Raw genomic sequence first — 23,210 nt, 5'->3', positions numbered from 1 at the left:
AATAACTGAAGTGTATTGAGCAAGAAATAATTATGATTCGTGCATTTGGATTGTCTCTTTATTGTTCATTTTGACAGGTTATTCAAGTTCATTGTGCATTATCCAAGTCTTACTGAACTTGTCTATTCCTTTTGTAATGCATTAGATTTTCTAAAAATATGATGAAAGTACAATGTTCTTCAAAGTTAAGCATGTTTGCATGTCTGTTCTCAAATTACAGTATATTTTCATACCAGTATAAGACAGACATATATGCCTGTAGGTAGGCTCAGTCCAAGAAAACTAAGAAAGAGCCTAGTCACTTTTATAGTTTTTCTGCTCCCTCTCTTTCCCCATTACCTTTGTATTTTTCTTGTCAAATGACATATAATAAGTAGGCATATTTAAATTATACTCCCATTTAAATTATAAAAAGGGTGTGGACTTACTCATATTTGGAGTAAAAAGCAAAATAGATTTTAAATTGGCCATTCTTTTATCATTTTGAATTGTTAATATATTTCAGTACTAAAAGAAGCTTTCACCTGAGATTTCATTCTTCTAAGCAGGCCTCCCTATAAAGTCTATCTGGTCTCTGATTCCAATTTGACATTCTGAATAATTACTTAACATAATGAAGGTTTAGTTCCCAATAGCAGCTTGGGTTAGCTGTGACTTTTGTCTTGCAGAATGTGTCTGTATGAATGGCAGCAATTTGAATGAGAGAGGTTAATTGTTAGCTATAACGTATGTAGAGATGTGCATTTAATTTCAATTTCCCTGTCTGCAAGTAAGTCACATGAAAAACAAGGGAATGTGAGACACCTGGAGAATCTCAGGACTGTCTCATGCCTATCTGTTCAGTCTCTCTCTCCATGGTTACTAAACAAGGGAGAGGTTCAACAGTCTTATCTGAGCCATAACAATTTTTATGCCTTTGCTTTGCTCTTCTAGTGTAGATTTTTCTATACAGAACATTCCACACCTATATGGTGCAAAGCAGAAACCTAAGAGTTTTAGAGGTATTTGGAGACTAATTCTCAGAAAACTCATTAAATTGATAGAGTAAAAGTGTTGTTCAAGTCCTTAAAAGTGGCTTTTCAGTACAGTTAAGGTTATACAAGGAGAGATTCTTATATAAGGTTATAGAAGAAGAGATTCTGGCTTTTATCATTACATGGTGTTTATTGTGATGATCAGTACCAATTTCTAAAGAAGATGCAAGGTGTGGGAGAGTCTGCAAGGTGTGGTTTTGAGTCTGCACAGAGATGGAGTCACAGCAGTTTATACTTTAACAAGTTGTTTAAATTCTCCTTCAGCTCACCACCATGTTTGAGAGGCTGAGTATGAATAATCGGCAGCTGGAGGAAGAGATGAGAGACCTGGCTGATAAGAAGGAGTCCGTGGCTCACTGGGAGGCCCAAATCACTGAGATCATCCAGTGGTGAGTGCTCTGCTTTCATGGCATTACAGAAACCCTTCAGTGTGTGGTGGGGCTGGTGCTGAGTTTTCGTCTTTGCACGAGGCACTTGGAAGTGCTGAGGTGAAACCTCACGCCTGTCTGGGATTCTGCTGGGGTTTTGACTGAGATTTTAATAGTATACAAATCCAGAAAATTGTGTTCCTCCTTAAGAGTGAAAGTGTCTCACCAAATAGAGCTTTTCAAAGTGCAGAAGAATCATGGCCATTGGGTGTGGCTTGTGGCTGTGGAAGAATACTGAAAGGAATCATGTGCTGAGCTCACACCTCCAAGAGGGAACAAGCCTGGGAAAAGTAGTGGCTGAGTGTTTGTGTCTCGGCATTAATTTCCTTCATCTGCTTGGCATGTGGCAGAATGAAACAAATACAGTGCCACTTTTATGTGATTTTTTTACAAGGAGAGTATTTGAGACTATACCACAAATCCAGTCAAGTGATGTTTGTAATGGTACTTTTGCTAAATAATGATGTTATCATTCTAGAGTCTTCTGTCCAATTCTATTAAATTAAAGAGAAGAAAAAAAAGGTTGAAACTATTAAGAGAAAAAGATAGTGTATTCTCAGTTTTTAATCTATCTTTATAGTTCTTCATGCCTGTTTATCTTCCCTCACCTTTAATGGTCCATTGCAGTGTTTCACATCTACAAAACCAGTTTGCATTCAGACTTTTTATTTTACAGATCATCCACTTCTAGGAAGACTTCATCATAATGTACTAGTGTTTTTCTGTTATTGATTAATGATTCCCTTCCTCTGTTTTTCCTGTCTCGTGTTAGTGAAAAAAATCTAATTTGTTGTGTCCAGGCAAAAATGGGAAACATTGTTTTGGAGAAGCCTAGTTTGGTATTTTTGTCCAGTTAGTGCAATTTTGTTCTCCAGATGTAGAGAAGTTTGGCTTTTCAATAGTTCCATGTGACTATATAACAAGGCATAAGGGCCATCCTCTGGGTTTCCACTGTGTTTTAAGCAATATTTGTTGCATTAAAAGTATGTAATGCTGATCTGTGCTATGAAGTCCAGTTTGTCCCAAGGTATTGTATTTGTAGCAGAAGTTTAAAAATTTAAAGGGCCTACTTTGTGTGTGTTCCTTTTAAATTTTGTCACTCATAACCGTGATAGTAGTGGACAACCTGAGTCACAACTTTTTTTTTTTTTTTTAATGTAATTGGTTATTTAAATGACTTTTAATTTCTGGCCAATAGAAATGTTTATTCAGAAAAAAAAATCAAGGTAACAAGTGAAACAAGTCTGTAATTTCACATTCCTTATTGCTTTAAGGTAGTGCTTATTTGTCATATTGCACCTAGGTAATCAAACACAACTTTTCAGATTTACGTGTGAAAACACTCATGTAACTAGGCAATTATAGGAAAAGACAAATCAGAATTAATTGTGGATTGTTCCACTTAATACAATGTAAAAATGTACCAACAGCCATTAAGAATGTACCTTCTCCTTTACTTTATGAGAGTGTTTAATATTTTAAGATGTATTACTGATGTGGTTCAGGCAAATGATAAAGCATTTTTCTTTATTAGGGATGTCACTGTAAGGAGTAAAAGGGTTTGGGCTTCAGTTTTTTACTATCTCTGAAGATACTTAGTGAAAAAAGATCAGGAACATGCAAGACAACTTTCTGAAGGACAAGCATCATTTTACTGATCCCTTATGATAGCATAGTGTTTTCTAAATGGTACAGAACTAAAAATTAAAGAATTATGTGAAAAGGAAAAAATAGAAGTACTGAGGGCAAACATTAAGGGAATTTTAAAAGTCTGGATTGGTTCCAGTTTTTCATCACTAAACACATCTCAATTTTCCCTCCATACTTTTCTCTGCTTATGTTAAAGTTTCTTAAGCTGTGTGAGGCCTAATCTTAGGTCACATTTTTTCCTTGTTATGTTTAGATTTTTCCATGTGTTACCCAGATAATCTGGTTATGTCCATCTGCTGTTCTCAGAATTCAGCACTAGGCCCTTCTCTGGGGAACATGGCTGTATATGAAGTATTTAAGCATCTATTATAACGATAAATATTTTAAAAGAAAAAACCCACACCCCACACCTAATTTTGGAGAAAACTAGTCTTATTTCATCAGTCACAATACTGTGTTTCCCTCAGAACATGCAATTCAAGACTGTACCTGTCCACATCTTCAGTGTGACAATGGAATGCCTTGGAGCTAGCAAAGTAGGGGAGAATTTGTGGGCTCTCTCTTCAAAACTTAACAGATTTCTCTCTTTTTTCAAAACTTAACAGGTCTCAAAATACATATTAAAATATGTACATATTAAAATATGTATTTTGGGTGCATTATTTCTACCTCCTAAAATCTGCCATGTTCTTTTTGTACCATGATCCAGGATTGATAGGAGGCAGTAATAGAATTACTTACTGGGTTTGTAAACAGTTTGCTCAGAGCCTGTAGTAGTTCAAGGGACTTGTTTTAGCCCTTGAACTTGTTTTAGGTTGGAGTAACACAAGCCCAAGAAGTCTCTAGATTATTTTAAATACTTTGCCATCTAAAGGATACCTCTAAAGTAATTACTTTGAATTCACACTTTGGATGGTAAAGATTTGTCACTTTCTTCATGATTCCTGGGACCCTTCTAAATTGCTGTTTCTCTCAGATTTTATAACTTGTGAGTAATTTTAATGGCTAATCACATTCCCTTTAGCTTTTCCCTGCCTTCTTACTGTGCTTTATTGCATCTTTAGGAATAATGTATGAAAACCTTTTAATCTTGCTGTTGCTATCTCAAGATACCATAAACAATGCAATATTTTAATAGAAACACTTGAATCAGACTTTGACTGCAAATTCTATTGTGGACTCAACAGACCCTCATGGATCATTCAGCCTTAATGGAGCTATTATATTGACGAGTTTATATTAGCCAAATCACTCATCATTCCTTGACAAGAGTAAGAAATATTGAGGCTTTTATGGTGGGGTATAAATTTTCCTGTGGGAGATGGGAAGGAGATTAATTGCACTGGAGGTTAATGCAGTCACTTGAAAAAGAAATACTTTAAATAGCCGTGGTACTGTATTTCTGTGCTGTGCAGAAAGGAGGTCACTGGAAACCTTGGTAGTGATTCCCAGTGTAGTTGGCAGGAATCTTGATTTGGGAAGGATTAATCTAACCTAGTTGTAAAAGTCCTAAGCTAGACACCTCAATAAATCCTGTGACTTGTACTCTAGAAGTCTGGTTTTCTCACCACAGGTTGTAAAGCAAACCTACAAAACTCATATTAGATGGATAATTAATTCTGTGTTGTTGAGTATGTTCATGTGGATGAGCTGAATCCTTCCAGATTTACCTACAGAGTGGATGTTAGGCTTAGATTCAGCTGCCCAAAAGCTCTTATGGTTCTTTATCACAATATATAGTTAATATTTTCCTTATCAGACAGATTTTTTTGTACTATTGTTGGTTTTATCATAATTGATCTCATTGAAAAAATCCCCAATACAAAACCACCACCAAAAGGAAAAAAGAAAAAGTACCAACTACCCTCTCCCAACACTTCTAAACTAAATCAAACCTAAAAGAGCCCCGAAATTTGGGTTGGGAAATTTTGGTTGTTTTAAAATCTGTTTGCTCTCAGAAAAAAAAGAAACCACACACACAAATTGTGAACAAAATATAGCAAAAATTCTATGCATCTTCAACTGTTAAGAAACTCAAAGCATGTAAAATTCTGAGATGTGCTATGTTTGAGGTAAGAATAGTCGGAAGTTAATTTTCTCTAAAATAGAAATTCTGGAAGGCAGGTTGAAATTTCAGGGCTTGGGAGCAGAGGGAAGTGTTAAAAATTTTTAGAGAAGTATTTCTAAAAAAACAGATTTTATTGGAGACACCAGGGGGAAAATTAAAAATTAAGTTGGAGACCTTGAGCATACTGATACAACAACAGAAATTTAAAAGCATTGAAAGACTAGAGGAGTCATGGCTCTCAGATTTCCTTAGGGTTTTTAAATCAGGTTAAACAGAGCTTGGTGTAAGACACCAGGGCTTTAAGACCACTTCTGTTGAGCAAAATTCTTTAGTCCTCTGGGTCTGTTTTGTATTGTAAACTATCCCAGCAGGAGACCCCGGGAGTCTGACTTCCTGAGCATCCTGACAAACACCATACAGGTAGCAGCCAGTGGTTATGTGAAGGTTGTCATGATGCTGGCTCCAGCATAAAAGTTAAATTTAATTTTACAGGAATTTGTACCATATTGCTCTTCTGGGTCCTTTGCATTAAGGAACTAAACTTGCAAGGGCAATTATATTGAAAACAGAACAGTTAATCCAAATTCAGTGAAGAAAGAAGTGACTGGGTGAAACCTGAAAAACTTCTCTTCTTAGTTCTCTTGCTGTGCTTGTCACATCTCTATCAAATGAGGACAAGGAGAGCAGCATTAGTAAGAGTTAATTTGCCATTCTTGCTCTTTTTTTATGTAACTTTAGTGTTTTAAAGCCTACCAAATGGAACAACACCAGCAAAATAGTAATAAATAAAAAAGCTCCAAGAGCTCTTGGGTCCACATGTTTAATAACATATGTCATTATTGAAAGAATTTTGCCATCTAGTGGGCAACAAAAGCACCTGAGTTCCAAATTGTACTGCTTTAACTTGCTGTCTTCCAGAGCTTGAGGAGTTCCCTTAAACTCAGTACAGATATTTGTAAAAATTTTCTTGATATTTTTATTTTCTTGATTTCGGCTTGTCTGTGGAACATCTTTTTGAGGTTTTCAGCATTTGTAGCCTGAGGGTTCTGTGCACCATAAACCAAATAACTGAAGCGTTTCCTCACCTTGCATCGGGAAGAATCTCTGTGACATCATAAAATTGGACATAGAAATTGGACCCTTTCTTTTCTGCAAAGATTTTATGTGTCATGAAAAACAGAGAAAACTAAATGCTGATTCCTAAATCTCTTTCCCTCCTCATACATCCGGAAAACTTACTCTTACCTTGAGAGCCTCACATTCTATTTATTCCTGCTTAAGCTTTTTTCTCTTTACGGTGTATTTAATTATGCACCCACTACCTCCAAAAAGCATCTTTAGCTACTTCTCACATCCTTTGCCCACTGCTATAGCCTAAGTGGTTTGTGTAGGCTCAGATTATCTTTATCTGGTTGTCAAAATGTGTCATCCAGAATGTTACGGGAAAAGAAGTTGGTATGCTGCTTCCATTGAGTTCTGATGTACCTTGGGAAAAACAGTGACTTATTATTATAAAAACTCTCATTGATTGTGATACTCAGGGCATGTAGGGTGTTCCTAGATTTCTCCCCACCTCTTGAACTAAATTATAAGCAGGAGACAAAGAAGAGAAAGCCCAATAAATGCTTGCATTTTCATGTTGGGTGTGAGAAAAGATTTGTGGGAAATGGTTGCTAATTTTGCTTTTGGCTCCTCTGTATTACAGTAGTCTGTCTTTCTTAAATAAACCTTGAACTGCGCACCCAAAAGTCACCACAATCTGCAGATATTTAGCCCATGGCTTTCATGGTGTGATCTTGCCCTAAAGCCACTGTGGGAAAGCTCTTCAGTTCCTCCCTTGTCCATGACAGTTCAGAGTATGTGCTCCCTGTCTTCCTTGTCTCCTGGCAACTATCTATAAATCTGCATTAAAACTTCTATAATTAATGGTAAACTTGCAAGCAGCACCATTTACATGTTCTGTGTGTGTATGAACCCCGTAGTACCAACCAGAAAAACTTATATTGCCTCGTAGGCACGAAGGGGGAATCACTGCCTGATGAAAGGTCACTGCAAGACAAAATCAACCATCTGGAGAACCCCAGTCAAACAGACTTAGGGTTAGAGTTACTTTTAAAGATCAGGAAGCAAGGATAAGTTAATTCTCATTAAACAGAAAAAAATATGTCCCCACTTCCATTCATTTATATGAATATTTAAAGCTGTTTGAGTCTCAGTACTTTGAGCAGATCCTAAACATTTCAGTGTTTGGTGTTGATAAGACTGAACTGTGATCAAGCTGTGGTATTGCCCTGCTGGTCTCTGAGGCAGCTCAGGGACTTGCATAAGACCTGGTGTTGCAGAAATGGGATTGCTCTTCTGTGGGCAAAATGAACATGTTTAGAGCCAGGCATGTAAGGAAATGAGGTGGGAGGAATGGTGTTGGGATTTTTTCTGTTTGTTTGTTTTAGGTTTTTCATAAGTTACTTAGTTTCAGTGAGTTAATGTTTTAGCAACTTTCTTTTCTATGTTAACACCTGAGGCAAAATGAAGAAAGAACCTTCTGTTGTGATTAATCACAGAAAGTTGTTGTCCTTTCTTTGTAACTGATGATCAAAGAATCTGAAAAAGAGGCATGTCTCCTCTTTGTTGTCTTTACACTCAGAAAACATGTCTGGATAGAAAACAAGCTCGGTGGATGAGACAGCCTCTTCAGGCTTATGCTGTTTAATAACATTAAAAGTAGACTCTCCCTGTTTAATTAGCACTTCTTGCAGTAACATCACTGTTAAACTACTAGTTCTCATAGTCAATTGGTACAATAAATTAACCACGAGTTCCAATGTTATGTGGACAATTGAATTGTTAATTATTGTTTGTGAATTTTGTCTTAATTTACTCCCTAAAAATGAGTTGGAAGATTTCTTTGTCACAGTCTCAATTTTTGGTAGCTGATAGGTAGTACTTCAATTTTCAGTCTTTGTCATAGTGATGCATATTGTTTAATGGAACTCCACAAAGCAGCAAAGAATTAGTTCTCTGTGTTTTTTTGTTTGGGCTTTTGTTGTTGTTGTTTTTATCCTTATGTTTTGTGACTTTTTTTTTTTGTATTCTGTATTTATCTGTTTCTGGTTGTTGGTTTGTTGAAGGGACTTCTGTTTTTTCTTTGGTTACAACATCTTATCTTTTCCTATGTAATTGTTTAGGGTAAGCGATGAAAAAGATGCTCGAGGTTATCTTCAAGCCTTGGCCTCTAAAATGACAGAAGAGCTGGAAGCCCTGAGGAACTCCAGTTTGGGTGCAAGAGCTACAGTAAGACTTTACTTCCATATGTCAGAAGGTTTTTTGTTTGAAAAAAACACTGATTTGATAGTTTCACCTGCAGCACTAATCTATCTGTAGAGTCTATGTTAATTGAAAGTTAAGCTTTCCTAGAGCTTCTGAATAACCACATATCAAATTTATTGTTTATCAATTCTTTAAACACCAAGATCTTTATAATGTGATTTTATCTATATTATAGTTGAAGTAGCTACTTTGTAATCAGATATGTATTCATTGAAGGAAATCATGCTTTTGTTCATGAAAACCTTCAAGTCTTTCACTTATGAAGTGTGGATGTCCTTCATAGCTGTCATCTGAATTGAGACACATCAAAACCAGATTTCACAAAATCTCTTTGCTTTTGAGATCAGCATAAAACATAAAATTTGTTACTTGAGTTCAAGAGAACTACTACTGCTAACATTACTCTTAATTTTAGATTATTTTGGAATTAATGAACTCTTACATTAAGGACATAATAGACTGGGAAATGTAGTTGTTGAAGGTAGTTACATTCCTCATGTTCAACTTCCTTCCCTCTTACTCTTTCTAATCTAATTTGTTGATTCTTTCCTAGGACATGCCCTGGAAGATGCGGCGCTTTGCAAAGCTGGATATGTCTGCAAGGCTGGAGCTCCAGTCTGCTCTTGATGCTGAAATCCGGGCCAAACAGGCTATTCAGGATGAGCTGAACAAAGTCAAAGCTTCCTGTATCTCTACAGAGTGGTAAGACTGAGTTGTTCTCATGCAAATTTACTTTGGTATCTCCCAGGAAATGTCATCAAATCATTATTTTATATACCTTGTCTGTGGAAATTTGATTATGAATGATATGCCAGTTTCATACACCCAGATGAGAAAAAATCCCAGCATCTCTCTTCATTGTTTGAACAGCTGAGCACTTAATGGGGGAAAGTTGAGATCTTGAAGACTTTCAGAGGGAACACATTCTCTTTAATTATATGATCTCTCCTAGTTGTGATAACAAATCCAAATCCATTGTTTGGGTTTGTGTCTTAGAATATATTCTTTCCCATTCTGCTGACAGCTGCACTGGGTTAGCTGACTAAAATTAATTATTGCATACTGATTTGCACAGTAAGAAGTAACAATGGTTAATGGACTATTATGAATACTTTTATTCCTTCCTCAGACTCTTTCTTTCCTCTTTCTCACTTCTACCTCACCACCCCCACAACAGAATTTATTCAGAGCTGTGTAATGCCTGAAACAGGGGTTGGTAGGAAGTCATTCCATTTCTAGGTGTCCAGCTTCAGCTCAGAGCACTGCTGTGTTTTGCAGCTTTAGGAAAGCAGTAGGACAGAGCTGAGACTCGAGTGTGTTACCTGTAAAATGGGAACCTCTGGTTCACCTACCTTGAATGTTTTTCAGGCCAGGTAATGTGATGACAGGCAGCATTGGAAATCCTATAGGAACAGGAGAACCAGTGTTTGCTTTGACAGGCAAGAATGAGAAATGTGCTGAAATTGCAGAGTAGAGTTACCTCTCAGCTGTGAGTCAGAAAGCACTGGAACAAGTAACTGTAAAGGAACTGAGAAAAAAAAATAGTTCAACTGAATCTATTACTGTCACAGCTACTTAATTAGCAAATAAATTTTAATGAAAAACAGGACTTTTTCAAACATAAAAATACATACAGTCTTTTTTTCTCATTCACAGGATACAAGGTCTCACAATTGCTTAGAAATTAGAACCTATTTAATATACAAATGGCTTTTTTTCTGTAAACTAAACAGGTCCCAGTAGATTTATTCTGGTATTTGAAGATATCAGGAGCAAGAGTGACTTGTATCTTGGGTTCTCAATACTTACATACATTTTTTTGTGTTCTTTTGAAGTAAATTGCAAGAATCTGAGAAGAAGAACATGGAGCTTTTGGCAGACATCGAAAGGCTGAAAAAGGAGACAGAAGAGCTTAGATCAGAAAAGGGTATGGCAACTGATATCCAAGTAAATAGTGTGTCACATTGGTGGGTGCATCTTATCAATCAAGTGTCACCTTGAAACTAAAATATGATACCAACATATGAGCACAACACTTATGTGTCAAGATGTACCCACAGTAGTTGCATTTGCACTTCTAATACTTGTAATATGCCTCAGTTTTCTTGGTACCTTTGAACCAGTTGAAGGCATTATTTGAGTTGAGACTTTTTTATTTGGCCTGTGTATAGTGATTTACTGCCAGAAAACTGTTAGAATATAGATATATTTCTAACCTTTTCTCCTTTATGATGGGTGAAGGTATTTAGACATCAATACTCATCATAGTGTTGTTCATCTCTGAGTGTTTTGGGCCTGTCTACACAGAGAGTAAACAGCTGCAGAGGAATTGATAGCATTTCTTTGTTTCTGGGATAGCTCCATTGATAGACTTTGCAGCCACATAGCGAGCTGTGTGGTCATGAGTGCTTTGCTGTGGTATTAAGAGGATGTTCTGGGGTTACTGTTGCATCTGTCCAACACTATTTTGCATTGTTGCTGGGAGAAGAGACTTTTTTGGTAATTCTGCATTGAAAAAAAATCATTCAGCGTTGAATAATGATTTGGCTGATTCTTTGCAGTTTCTGTAGTAGCTCTAATATTTGTGTCTTATGAGCCACATGGGAAGAAGTATTTTTCAGGCCAAATGGAATTACCTAATTTTTTGTAGTTCTGTGAATTCCAGAATTTAAATACCCTGGCAACAATTGCTGCATTGGGATGTCAAATATTGTTCAGCTTTTCCAACTTAATGGCTGGTTGGTCAATAAAGTATTAAAGTTTACATTAATCTCCTATATATAGGCCTCCCAGTCTGATTGACTTCTAAAAATAATTCAAACCTATACAGAACGTTATAAAAACGGTGTAATTAGCAAATAAGACTTAGGGAATTAGTACTCCCTCATCTTGATGCTTAGCACTGATACCAGGATTATGCTTCCTCCAAGTGCTTGGAGAGAAGCTCTTGATAGCATCTCCCTGAAGACAAAAATACTTAGTCGTGTTTAGGTTTCATTTATATGTTCTTGAGCTTCCTTAAATATTATGCATGATTTCTTGACTTCTGAAATCTTCCTTTTTGTTAAATAATGTTACGAATTTATAATTCATATTTTTACCCTATATTTTTTCCAGTGTTTAAAACCTTATTGTTCTGATGAAATAAACACTTATTCTTTGCTGAAAACAAGCAAGCAAAAAAAGTACTGTTCAAGGAAACATTAGTCATGTTTCTTAACAGAATTATATTAGTAATATTCTACTGCAATTATTCAAATAGTCTGATAGAAATACACCTTAATCTAAATCGTTACCACCTTTGATTTGGTTTTCTCTTAAAAGAAGAAATATATTACTGTTTGAATTATGAACTGTATAGAAGATTCAAATGTAGTCAAGGTACAGTGGTAGAGTAATTTGCAGTGTGTGGAAATTGATTTCTAGGAAGGGATTATTTGGATTAGCACATAATCCTTTCCTGTTTATAAATACATTCCAGAAATTTAGACAGGTGGGGAAAAGATTGCTGAGAGTATTCCATAAAAGTGGCGGTAGTTTGAAAATTTGTTTTAGTATTTTATTGTGATTTCAGTGTATTTATATTTTAAAGAGTAAAGTGTTCTTTGTAACTTCATTCACTGTGGGTTATATTTAAAACCCAGGGTTTTAAATATATGGGTGATATGGCTAATTGGAGCAAGACACTGACATTTTTTTTAAAGAAATCGATAACTTCTGATAGCATCATTGTCTTGAGATGCACACAGTCCTGCAGGCTCTGGTCATAATAAATACATACATATATATATGTGCATATATAATGTGTTTATAGCATTGAGAATAATAGAGTTCATACACATCTGTGAAGTGTAAACACCCACACAGCAACTTAAATTAAAAAAGAAGAAATAAAAAATACCAGTTGGAGCAAGTTAGAGCTGAGGTGTGGCAGTCCCTGCAGCTCCGGGAGATGCAGTGTTCCCGCTCTGCTCGCTGGCCGAGCATCACTTCGATGTGTGGTGTGACAGAAACATCTGAAGCTGCACCCAGGATTGTGCAGCTGCTGGGCACTCAGGAGGGAGAGGTGGCAGGCAGGCACAGAGCATGGCTCAAGAAACCCATCTTGTTTGGAAATGCAATGTTTTTGTTGGCTCCAGCTGTCCTGCCACGCTGGGACATCCCACGTTGTCACCAGGCAGGGGTGGCACCTGCTGCATTAGTGTGTGGTGCAAATGGACACGGGCACCTTAGAAACCAGTGCCCTCTGCATAACAGACATGGACACAAGAGCGTGTTTCCACATGGAGCTCACACCACACACATCCTAGCTTGGGAAAAGTTGATTAAACACGTGCTTGTCCATTAAAAAATCATTTACTATGGAAAACAAACCAAATGTGCAGCTTATTTCAAAGCACATAGGTGTTTCAGGTGGACACTCAAAATTCTAATTCAGCAAGGCAAAGGTCCTCCCTGAGAAGGTCATATTTGCTGTAGCTTATAAACCTGCTGCTGTTTTTTAGGTGTAAAGCACCAAGACTCACAGAATTCTTTCTTGGCATTTTTGAATGCGCCTACCTCTGCTCTGGATCAATTTGAAGTAAGTGCACAGCTATTCTAACTCTGTTAGTCAGTGGAACTACTGTTGTGTGCAGCTTCTGTGCATATTTGCTGAGGGTTTGCGCCTGTATTTTATTTGTATTGCACCAATAATATTTGTGTATAATAATTATTTATTGTTTACAGTGCTGGCTGTCTTCTCTTGAACACTTGTAATCACAGTGAATTCTGTCTAAAACCTTGAATTCAGAAATTTGCCTGATTTTGCAGTGAACATGAAAAGCATAGTTGTTCAAATGGCTTTTCTTTGTATTCAGAAAAATGCTAAGTAATGAAGGCAGTAGTTTGGTAAAAACAAGAAAATACTAAATCATCCTTAATTTTATCCCATGAAGTCATTAGTGCTGTTTATTAGGTTGTTTTCATCATCTGTTTATTTTACACAGAACTGTAAAATCCAGATAATTGCTATTCATTTCCTCTCCACAGATCCTTTTAGTTAAAAAATTAATCTGTTTAATACCTTAGTCACTTCCAGACAAAAGACCAGAATAGGTAGAAAGCCTGGCAGGAAAAAATTGAAGCAATACTATAGATTTATTGTCTTCTTTTCTAATCAACAGTAAGGAAAGCATCATCTTTCTTTTAAAAGAACAGCTGAGGTGAAATACTGGTCAAACTGAATTCAGAGGATACAAGGCACCACCTTTACAGTTAGACACTAATCTAAATTTTGCCTATTTTTTTCTGATGCAAATACAGCATCATCGCATTTAGCTATGAAAGAGCATAATCCCTCCTATTACTGATGTCCAAAAATTCTCTTTCTTTTCATTATGTATTCACTAATTCATTGTTCTCTCTTGAAGTCCTCACAATTAACCTAGTTTTTTAATTTCCTTTGTAATAATTTATCTTATAAATTAATTTCAGTATAAGAATCCTGTTGAGAGTATAGCAATAAGACTTTATTGAGTAAATGCTGAAAAAACACTGGTTTCTTTACAGATAGTACATTGATTAATTGTCTCTGAAAGGCAATTAATAAAAACTTACTGAGGTAACTATTACTGCCACTGGTTATTTACAGTTCTTTATTTTTGCACTTTTATTTATATTGAACAGTTTTCTTCATCCTTTTCTTTCTCTCTCTCTCTTTTTTTTACTGCTGTGTTCATTAAAATAGGATTCCTTTTCCTCCTCTTCATCCTCATTGATTGATTTTATGGATGACGTAAGTCTGACTCTCAACCCAGTAAATCCCCCAATAACAGATCAGTTGATTGATTTGGAATATTCAAACATTAATGCAGTCAACTTAAAAAAATCTGTGAGTGCAGTGGAGAACAAAGTATTTCTGTTATAGCACTCTTACACCTATTTATATAGATAGGTGTTTTGTTTTGAAATAAATGCTTTTCTTTAGGTGCAGCTGAAGAATTCTTAATTGCAAACAGTTTTTCTGATGGGCAAAAGCTGCTTTTAGGCCTTGTCTATTGATATGGCCTGTGAAAAACAGTTGCAAAATCATCAGCACATTTATGTATTTAATTCTTTTGCTTCATATTATTCCTTTATTATGAGTTGTTTCCATCAGTTTTCTAACCACTTCTCTTAAAAAGTTACCCTTCCATACCGTTAATTGCTGTGTGCTCAAGTAAAATATTTTCTCTTTTTTAGCTTGCATTGTAAGATGTCATTTTCATTTTGACTGAAGTGAACTTACTACTTTTTATTGCCATTTGAAGTGCAGGTTTTCTGTCAGGACTTTTAAATATTTAAATATTTAAACTGTTTAAATATTCCGTCTCGTTAATTGCATACTTAGGGAATTGAGTTAAAAGCTGAAAATTGACTGCATTATATTTCTCCCAAACTGAAGTAGTAGACCCATAAAAGTAATTATTAATAAAACTTTTGAAATCCAGATGTATAGAGCCCCATCCATTACAGCTCTGTAGGAATAATTGTGTGTGTGTCTGTGCTCGTGGATGTGTTTATACATATTATACATTCATACATTCACACATATGTATAAATATGTTTAACACAGTGTTATTCTATTGGCATTGAAATTAGATAAAGTTAATATTGCTTGAGAAATATCTGCTGTGAAGGGTGTAGCAAAGAGGATGAGGTATATGAACCTTTTCTGCTGCTTTCATTTCCTTTTACATACTCTGAAAAAATGCTTTTCTTCTGGATGCTTTTTCTCTGTAAATCAGGTTTATACCCCAGACAAAATGTGCAGGTTCATCTGTGGTGTCATAGTAGAAGGCACTTACCTGTTTTTTTTGTATAGCATACAGAAAGCTTCTGGCTTGCTGATAGTGTTGGAATTTTCTTACACACACACACAAAAAGAGCGTAAAAAAAAGGTACGGTTTCCTGTCATGTAAATCCACAAAAAACAAATAATATTTATATTCTTTATCTGGATTAAAGAAAACATGTTCTCTTTTACCTGAGTATTAGGAACACTTCATTTGTATAAGCAGGTTCTTGAACAGAAATTTATCTTTAAAAATATCTAAAACACTCCCCTGAAACCTATTAAAAGAGAAATAAAGGACATATGTGGCAGTTGCTGATAATGTTCTATTTTGCAAGGAGAAGCTTAGGACATGGATATTTTCCTGGTTGCTCTCTAGTTAATTCTGAAGGGCTTCAGTACTTCATTCTGTATTTATTGTTGCTTATATTTTGGGGTTTTTGGGGGTTTGTTTTTTTGTGGTTTTTGGTTTGTTTGGTTTTTTTTGGTTTTTTTTTTTTTGTTTTTTTGGTTTTTTTTTTTTTGAGAAGGCAGCATTTTTTTTTCCACAAACATTTTCACTATTTTTTTTTTCTTTATGCAAGTGAGTAATTTTCAACTGCTGGCATACATCCTTTCATAGCAATTCTTCTTGATTGGTCCACCCAGGTCAGATCTTTGCAGACCTTTTAGTCTTGGGTAAAGGTTCAGGTATTAATATTTATATTGTTTGCCTGTAGTTAGCTTCCTGCACATGGAGTCAAACTTCCTCTGTTCCATCTTCAATTTGAGTCCAGCAGGAGTGGTTTTTTCTCAGTTGCACTGGGCAAAGATCATCTCTGGGCTGGACTGGCCAGGGCCTCATGTCTCTAACATCAATTTAGCAGAATTTAGCACCTTGCAGAGAAATACAAGACATTCTGTCTTTGTTAGAAAGAGAGATAAAGCTGTTATCTGTGTTAGTAGATGAAAAGTAATGTCATTCAGTTGTGCTGTGAAAGTCAGTTCTGCATCTTTGATTTATTGGACAATCACTTGATTCATTCATAGCATAATTTATAATCTGAATTATCTAAATGAATGGTTATTTATGATTTAGCTCATTGAGTTGGTTTAGTATCAATACATTAGATGGACTTGAATTAAAATAAGGCTATTAAAACTCCCTGCCCACTGGATGTGACCTCCATTCCCTTCCCAATGACTCTCATTGGCAGTGGTTACCTTGAAGGGCAGTGTTTCTTGCAGCATCTCCAGAAGAATTAACTTCTCAGTCAAACCTGAGAAGTGTGAGGGTTCATTGGGGTCTTTGCGTTAAGACCAAGGAAGGATTAGAACTCCTCAGGTCAGTCTTATGCAGTGCTGCAGTATTGCATGGGGTTCAGGAAAGCCTCTCTTGTAACCAAGAACCCCAAGTAAATATTTCTATTGGCCTGGATTGTTTCTTCAGACCCTATGCCTCATTAAGGAAGGACAGAGTGTGTGTAAAATAATCTGCAGATGCAGTGGCAAGGCATTCCTTGCAGGATCTCTGAAGTCTGTTCAGCACACAGATGTGCACACTGCACTGGATTTCCTAGGGTTGGTATGTCTTGTGTGTCTGCCATCCAAATAACATAACTATTTATAGCATTCTCTGAATGACTGGAGTTAATTCTAATTTTTCCAATGAGGAAAACAGTAGTTTTGCAATTTCTGCTGGTGAGAAATAAAAATAGATGTCCTGCTGCCTCTGTAGCCTGTAAATGCTAAGGAGAAAGTGGTAGCTCACTATTCAGATGAACAGCACTCACTGTTGGTTCCTGTCTTGAAAAGATGCTGGGTCAGGTTGGCAGAACTGGTGCCTAAATCCTCATAGCTGTGACAGCCCACATGTTCAGAAACAATCCTGGTATGCCCTCTGCACACAGGGCAGTAGGAATGTGTTTACAGTCCCTGAATTCCAGTCTTGGTGAGGAGGGAGGTCACCCCCAGTGACTGTAAGAGACTAAACCCTGCTGCTGTTTCTCCTGTGTGTTGCAGGCTGTCTCAGTAACACTGTCTAGGTGTTAAGTCTCCTGTGTTCACCAGAAGTGTCTGACAATGGAAGTGTTGGGTTTCGTTTTTTTGCCAGGTGGATCTTCATGTATCTCAGTAGTTGTGAGAAGCAGTCAACTCATTTTATTTAAGGATGAATTTGTGATTATTTCATAGCAATAAAATGGAATCCCATTTTCCCTTGACAAAATTATTTTTCCCACATGCTCAAAAATACTATTTTTTGCCCTGTTGCTAACACATTAGAAATTAGAAATAGATTTCTTAAGTCCTTCTGCAGTCTGTCCTCACATGCAGTCCCCATGGGCTTTGGCTAGACTAAACAAATCTGAACTCTGCAACTAGCCACAGAATAATAAATGATGTTCTGAATTCTTATTATTGAACCGAATAAGTCATAGTGGTGTGTGATGAGAGCCTTGACTTTACCTGCACGTTCATAATTAAGTTGAGTAAGTCTGGTTCATAATAATACTTTAAATTGGACATACTGTGCCTCCAATAGATGACTTTATTCATGTTGTTCAAGCACAGAGATGCCAACTGCAAATTAATGGTGCAGTGTAGTCTGCAGTTCCACTGCTATAGTCCAGTGTAAAACTGTTGACTTGGAATAGCTTTTCCCTTTTTTTTTTTTTTTTATAATGTTGCTTCCTTCTTGTTGGCCCAGAATAGCTTGTTTTTAAAATACTTGTAACAGTGAACATGCTTGTGTGTGTGTCTAAACACTACCTCTAGAGATAGAGTGAGAAGTTCTGAGGTGATGTATGTGTCACTGTTTGGTTTTGTAACATATTCTCCTCCTTTCTTTGTTAAAGCGCTCTCCTTCCTGTATTCCAGCTAACAAAGGCAGACGTGTAAGAGGCTGTCTTACTCTATGTGACCCTTTATTTTTTGCCTGTTGTGTCCATGCCTATGTTTAATGTATGGATTGTGTATTTACCTCACTGCATGTCTTGTGCTACTGCTGTTTGCTGCTGCTGCTGCTGTGCTTTTTGTTGTTTACAGCTGTGGGCTCAAACCTTTTTGGACTATTTCATTTGGCAATCCTATGACTAGAATTTCACAGTAACTGGAGAAGATGCTTTGGGTGCTTTCTCCTTTCAGTGAACCCCATGAGCAAAATATCTCTGAAACTGGAGAAGGTGCTTTGGGTGCTTTCTGATTTTAATGTGTAAGTTCTATATGGACGCTGATCAGGCAAATGCAGGTTGGGAAGATGACCAAACATCAAATGAGGGCCTGTTTGTTTCCTTGCCCTTAGCAGAGGGCGTGTGTTAAGTCATGGGAATTGGCCATAGAAAGTCAAAGTTTGGCATTTGGGGGGAACTTCACAGTAAATGATAGAAAATATCACAGTACCAAGATAAATAAACATGAACTGGGGAATTGAGCAAATGGAGCATCAAGGAGGATAGGAAAAATTAATACAAAGAAAAGAGAGACGGTTGTGTTGTAGCTGGTTAAGCTGGAAAGGTCTATGCCGTTTCAAAAATCAAGGTGGGTTTTTAAGCACTTGTTTACACGTGTTATCAAAGCAGACTCAGTGAGGATGAATTCCAAACAGTTATGTTATGTCTATTTTAATCTCATACTGCCACTTCTGATTCTTTTATACATATATGATGGAAGGGATAAAGCATTTCTGTTGAATGTTCAATAAAGAAGCAGTAATGCCTGAGAGCTCTGTTGATGTCCTTACCCATGCAGTTCAAAGCACACTGCTGAGTCTCTCAGGCAAGCTTATAGTAACTGGTTGTTTTTGTTGGTGGTCCCTCCAGTTCAGAAGTTCTCTCTGCTCCAGATGTGTTTATACACTGGCCAGCTTTGGCTCAGACCTGCACAGTCCTGTGGAAGACAGCAAAGCTCTTGCAGTTTGGTAGGAAATAGTGAAATCTGCTTTGGGTAATCCAGTGGATTAGTTTAAAACCAGTTTGAAAGGCGCTAACATGGTCTTCATAAACTGTTGACCATAGTTGAGTCAGGTTGCTTTTGTACTTGGTTCTTCTCATTAAAGCCAGGACCTCAAGATCACTGCAGCAATACAGCTCAAGGCCCTTGTTTCTGCAATGAAGGTGGTGATTAAATTCCCTTCTGCAATGGTGGATCAGGTTCTGTGTTTTTTGTGGGCTTTTTATGTTTGTAAGTAAAGTGAAAATACATTTGTTACTGTTTCAGCAGTTGTCTTCAACCACAAAGGCTTTGTAGCACATTCCAGAAAGGTTCCATCACTGATATCAGGCTTGTACTACATTTTTTCATCGACACCATGAAAATTCTTTGGTATGCAGATGCTGCTTTGAAAGGGAAAGCCCTTGGAGTGTCTGGAAACATTTATGAAATGATAGATTAGATCTCTGAGTTTAACTTGTAGTAAAAAAGGAGTGTCTGTTTCTTGGTATGAAAAAATTTGCCTGTAGTTACTCACTGGGCTTATTTTTTAGTAACATTTTTAAGGAGGAGGTAGAATTGTTGAAGGTTAAACAGTCTTTGTGTGGACTCCAAGTTTTCACATGTTTAGACTGGATTAAAAAGAAGTTCAAAATAATTGAAACGTGTTGGATTTGAGGATTTACTACTTAAGGCATCAGTGTTTCTAATACTGGGTAAAGCTTTCAATTATTATTTGCTTCTGATAAATCTGAGCACAAAATGTTTGCTTTACTGCTACTTTTTGCCTCAATGCTTGAAACACATGATCTTTGTGTAGTTAACAGGTGTATTCCAGTGTGAGAATTTCCCATTTTCATTTCAGAAATGCTTGCAGGCATGTTAATATGCCCAAGTTGATTAAACTGATGAGCATTCTCCACCAGATAATTTTTTGGAAGAGTATGGTAAAACTAGAAGCCATCAAACGTAACTCACTATTAAAAAAAAAAAAAACAAAAAAAAACAAAAAAAAAACCCAAAACCAAACAAACTAGCAACTGCACCTGTTCACTACTGTGACTGAGCTCTTGAAGAACAGGACTGTATGTGCATGTATGAAATTGGCTTGACAAATATAATTGATTCCCAAAAAGCAGTAAAGCTTGTGGAATTCTTGGTATTGTCAGTGGCAAATGAGATGAGAAACACTGGAATGTTCAAATGCTTTCTGCAAACATGGCTGCATATTTTAGTTTGTCTGCAAGCTAGGCAAATCCTTAGCTATGAAGAACTGATGATAGCATTGCTGCAGAAAGTAGAGGCATGCCATGGAGCCTTCTGGAGGCCAGCAGCTTGTACTTTTATTATTCGTGGGGAAAAGCATTTTCACCTGTTTTTTTTTTTTCTAATATAATTTTACATAGGAAACTTTGCAGAGATGTCTTGTTTCTGAGGAAGAATCCTGCCTTCTCTGATTTTTTCAGCTTTACTAACAAAAGATGACTTGTTACCCAGGATGCCTCTTAGTACTTATGTGCCTTGTTCAGTGTAGCTCTGTGTTGGGCTTAGTTTCATTCTATATATCAAGGACTAGGAAAACATTCCCCAGAAGAATCTGTGTTCCTGGCAAGGATGTTTCTGTAGTTCACATGGGGTGCAAAACCCCCTCAATTCTCTGTGAATATAATTATCAGGATATACACTGCTCTGCCTTTTCTCCTTGTTTTCTCCTGAATGTTTGCAGGAATTTACATGGCCTATGTGAAAATTCACTTCTAACAAATCCCTGCTACCAGTGGACAAAACCCAGTAGCATTTAGAAAATACTCACCCTTGAAAAATGCTGAATTCCAAGTGTCTTCAAGTGGTTATCAGGGCCCTGAACTAGCAGCTCTTATGCATGTGCTCACCTCTCAGCAGAAGCCTTGGCGTGTTTACATGCAACAATTTTCATTCCATTTTGTTGCTTTTAATTAGGAAGTTGCTTAAAACTGAATTTTTATCCTCTCAGTTCTCTCTTAGGAATTCTACTGCTCCCATATCTTATTTTGGTAAGAGTTGAGAATTCTTTTTTAATGATGTCTTCGATTTATTTCTTTGGTTGTTTTTTTTTTTTTTCCCCTCTCTTGAATTGTTCTCCTAGATTGATTCAGTTGAGAATTTTACTTTGTCTAATACTCCATCACGGGATGAAGACAGCAAGTCTCACCTCCATTCAAGATCAAGATCTCCTTCTACAGCTAGTGAGATTGAACCGATTGAGGTACTTCAGTGTTGAAAGATATTTGTCTTTTTTTGTCTTTTTTTTTTTAGGAGTAACAGTTTCACTTGTATAAAAATGACTACTGCAAGTCTTTTGTTTAGGGTGAAGCCTGTTCTTCTGCAGCAAGACTGTTTAGGACTTTGTAATAGCCTTCTGCACTAGTGGGGAACTGTGTTTTAGGGAATGTTGTATTTCCTTCCACATATGGTTGATTGAATAGGGGTGGGAACTATGAATCAATTATTAGTTATGGTCTCTCTTCATAACATATCCTCAGTTATGAATATTTAAGAAATGTTGGCACAATGATTATGTGATAGTGTAGTTTGTAAAAATACACTTTAAAGCCCTGCTGAAAGTGTTTTTATTACAAAATGTTAGCCAGACTCTGCAGCTATAATAATACATTTATGTACTAATTTATCTCCTTTCCCTGTTAAAAAAAAAATAATATTGTGGTTATTTTATATTAGGAAATGTCCAATCAAATGTTTCAAATAATGTGAAGTTAGTTTTGACATTTAGGAGATGAATCTCACTGAGAAATAAGATTTGTTTTTCTGAGTCCTGCATTAATCAATTTGGTTTCATGGCTTGGATGCTGGGGAATGGGGTGGGTGGGACAACATACTCTTCTTCCTTTATCCAGGCTTTCTTTGGTAGTGTGTTCTTGATGTCTGATTGATCCTTTGGGGGCTCTGTTCAGGTTGCAGATCATCCTCCTCGCTCAATGCACACACCGACCATGAGGACAGCGTATATTGGCTCCGGACTCTCTGCACCAAAGGTACCCTGTCAAGCATTCACACTTTCTGTGTAGCAAGGGCAATGTGTCACTCCCGGGCTACAGCTTCAGGAGAACTGGTTATCACACTGATCTTACCAGAGCTGCCTAGAAGGGGTGTTTATGTGCAAGCTGTTTGCTCTCTAAAATGTAAAAGCCTTGGTTCTTACATTATGGAGTGTGACAAGCTGCACTAGGAATTCCACAGGCATTTGATTGTAGGAAAAACAGTAGTTTGGACATCAGAAAGAGGTAAATGAGCTAGAATGTGAAGAAAGGAAAGTGCCATCCTAGGAAGAGAGTGTTTGCTGGCGTATGTCTGACCAACATGCCTTTCTACTCTTGGCATACAAGAAAATTTCAGATTAGCATGTCTGTGTGCCAATTAGATGCTTATTCTTAAGAAAAGGCAAAGAGTATCCCTAAAAATGAAACCACAGATTTGCCTATTTTAAAGCAGTGCAGAGTGAGCACTACAGAAAGAGATTTCCAGTTTTCCTGACTTTTGGCTTTTACCTGCATAAATACTGATTTTCCATCAGTTGTTGCAATCATTTTGCTGTTGCTGAATGAGCCAGTGTATGCTGTTTCCCAGTGGATTATGCCTACTCAAGCAAATGAAGAATAAATACAAGCTTTAAAGGAAAAAATTTCTTGTGAAAATTTGGAAAATGACTCAATGGTTTAGGAATCTTCTGTATATTTAAAAATTACCGTTTTTCCTGCAACTAATAGTGAAGAAGTAAGCCTTTTTAACAGATCTGTTTCTCTACTTTGATAACTTGCAAAGTAGTGGAAGATTCATTTGTATAAAGGAGAGCTAGAAATTTTGAGCAGACAGTTCTGTTGGCAGCATCTTAGTAGATCAATTAAAAAATACTTGAAGTGCACTTGGAATCGTGTGAAATGGACTTTACTGTCTACATAATTAAATTTTTGCAAACATTTTGCTCA

The 23,210-nt window shown here is 36.7% G+C and overlaps 1 protein-coding gene across 4 annotated transcripts in view; it reads left to right on the top strand.

The window, feature by feature from the left end:
• CDC42BPA (CDC42 binding protein kinase alpha) overlaps positions 1 to 23,210 on the top strand; it is a 180,984-nt gene that overhangs the window by 125,056 nt on the left and 32,718 nt on the right. For 3 of the 4 annotated variants that reach the window (XM_053937395.1, XM_053937397.1, XM_053937394.1), the window contains 7 exons: positions 1,299 to 1,423; positions 8,366 to 8,471; positions 9,061 to 9,209; positions 10,343 to 10,434; positions 13,013 to 13,089; positions 21,353 to 21,472; positions 22,179 to 22,259. In XM_053937395.1, coding sequence (XP_053793370.1) covers positions 1,299 to 1,423; positions 8,366 to 8,471; positions 9,061 to 9,209; positions 10,343 to 10,434; positions 13,013 to 13,089; positions 21,353 to 21,472; positions 22,179 to 22,259 — 750 coding nt within the window. Of the gene's footprint in view, positions 1 to 1,298; positions 1,424 to 8,365; positions 8,472 to 9,060; positions 9,210 to 10,342; positions 10,435 to 13,012; positions 13,090 to 18,155; positions 18,195 to 21,352; positions 21,473 to 22,178; positions 22,260 to 23,210 lie in introns of all 4 variants that reach the window. The other variant, XM_053937396.1, reaches the window with a different exon arrangement.

This window comes from Vidua chalybeata, chromosome 3 (genome assembly GCF_026979565.1).
Source record: "Vidua chalybeata isolate OUT-0048 chromosome 3, bVidCha1 merged haplotype, whole genome shotgun sequence".
Lineage (NCBI taxonomy): Eukaryota > Metazoa > Chordata > Aves > Passeriformes > Viduidae > Vidua > Vidua chalybeata.
The sequence above is the reverse complement of the archived record's forward strand: the minus strand, read 5'-3'. Positions and strand labels throughout refer to the sequence as shown.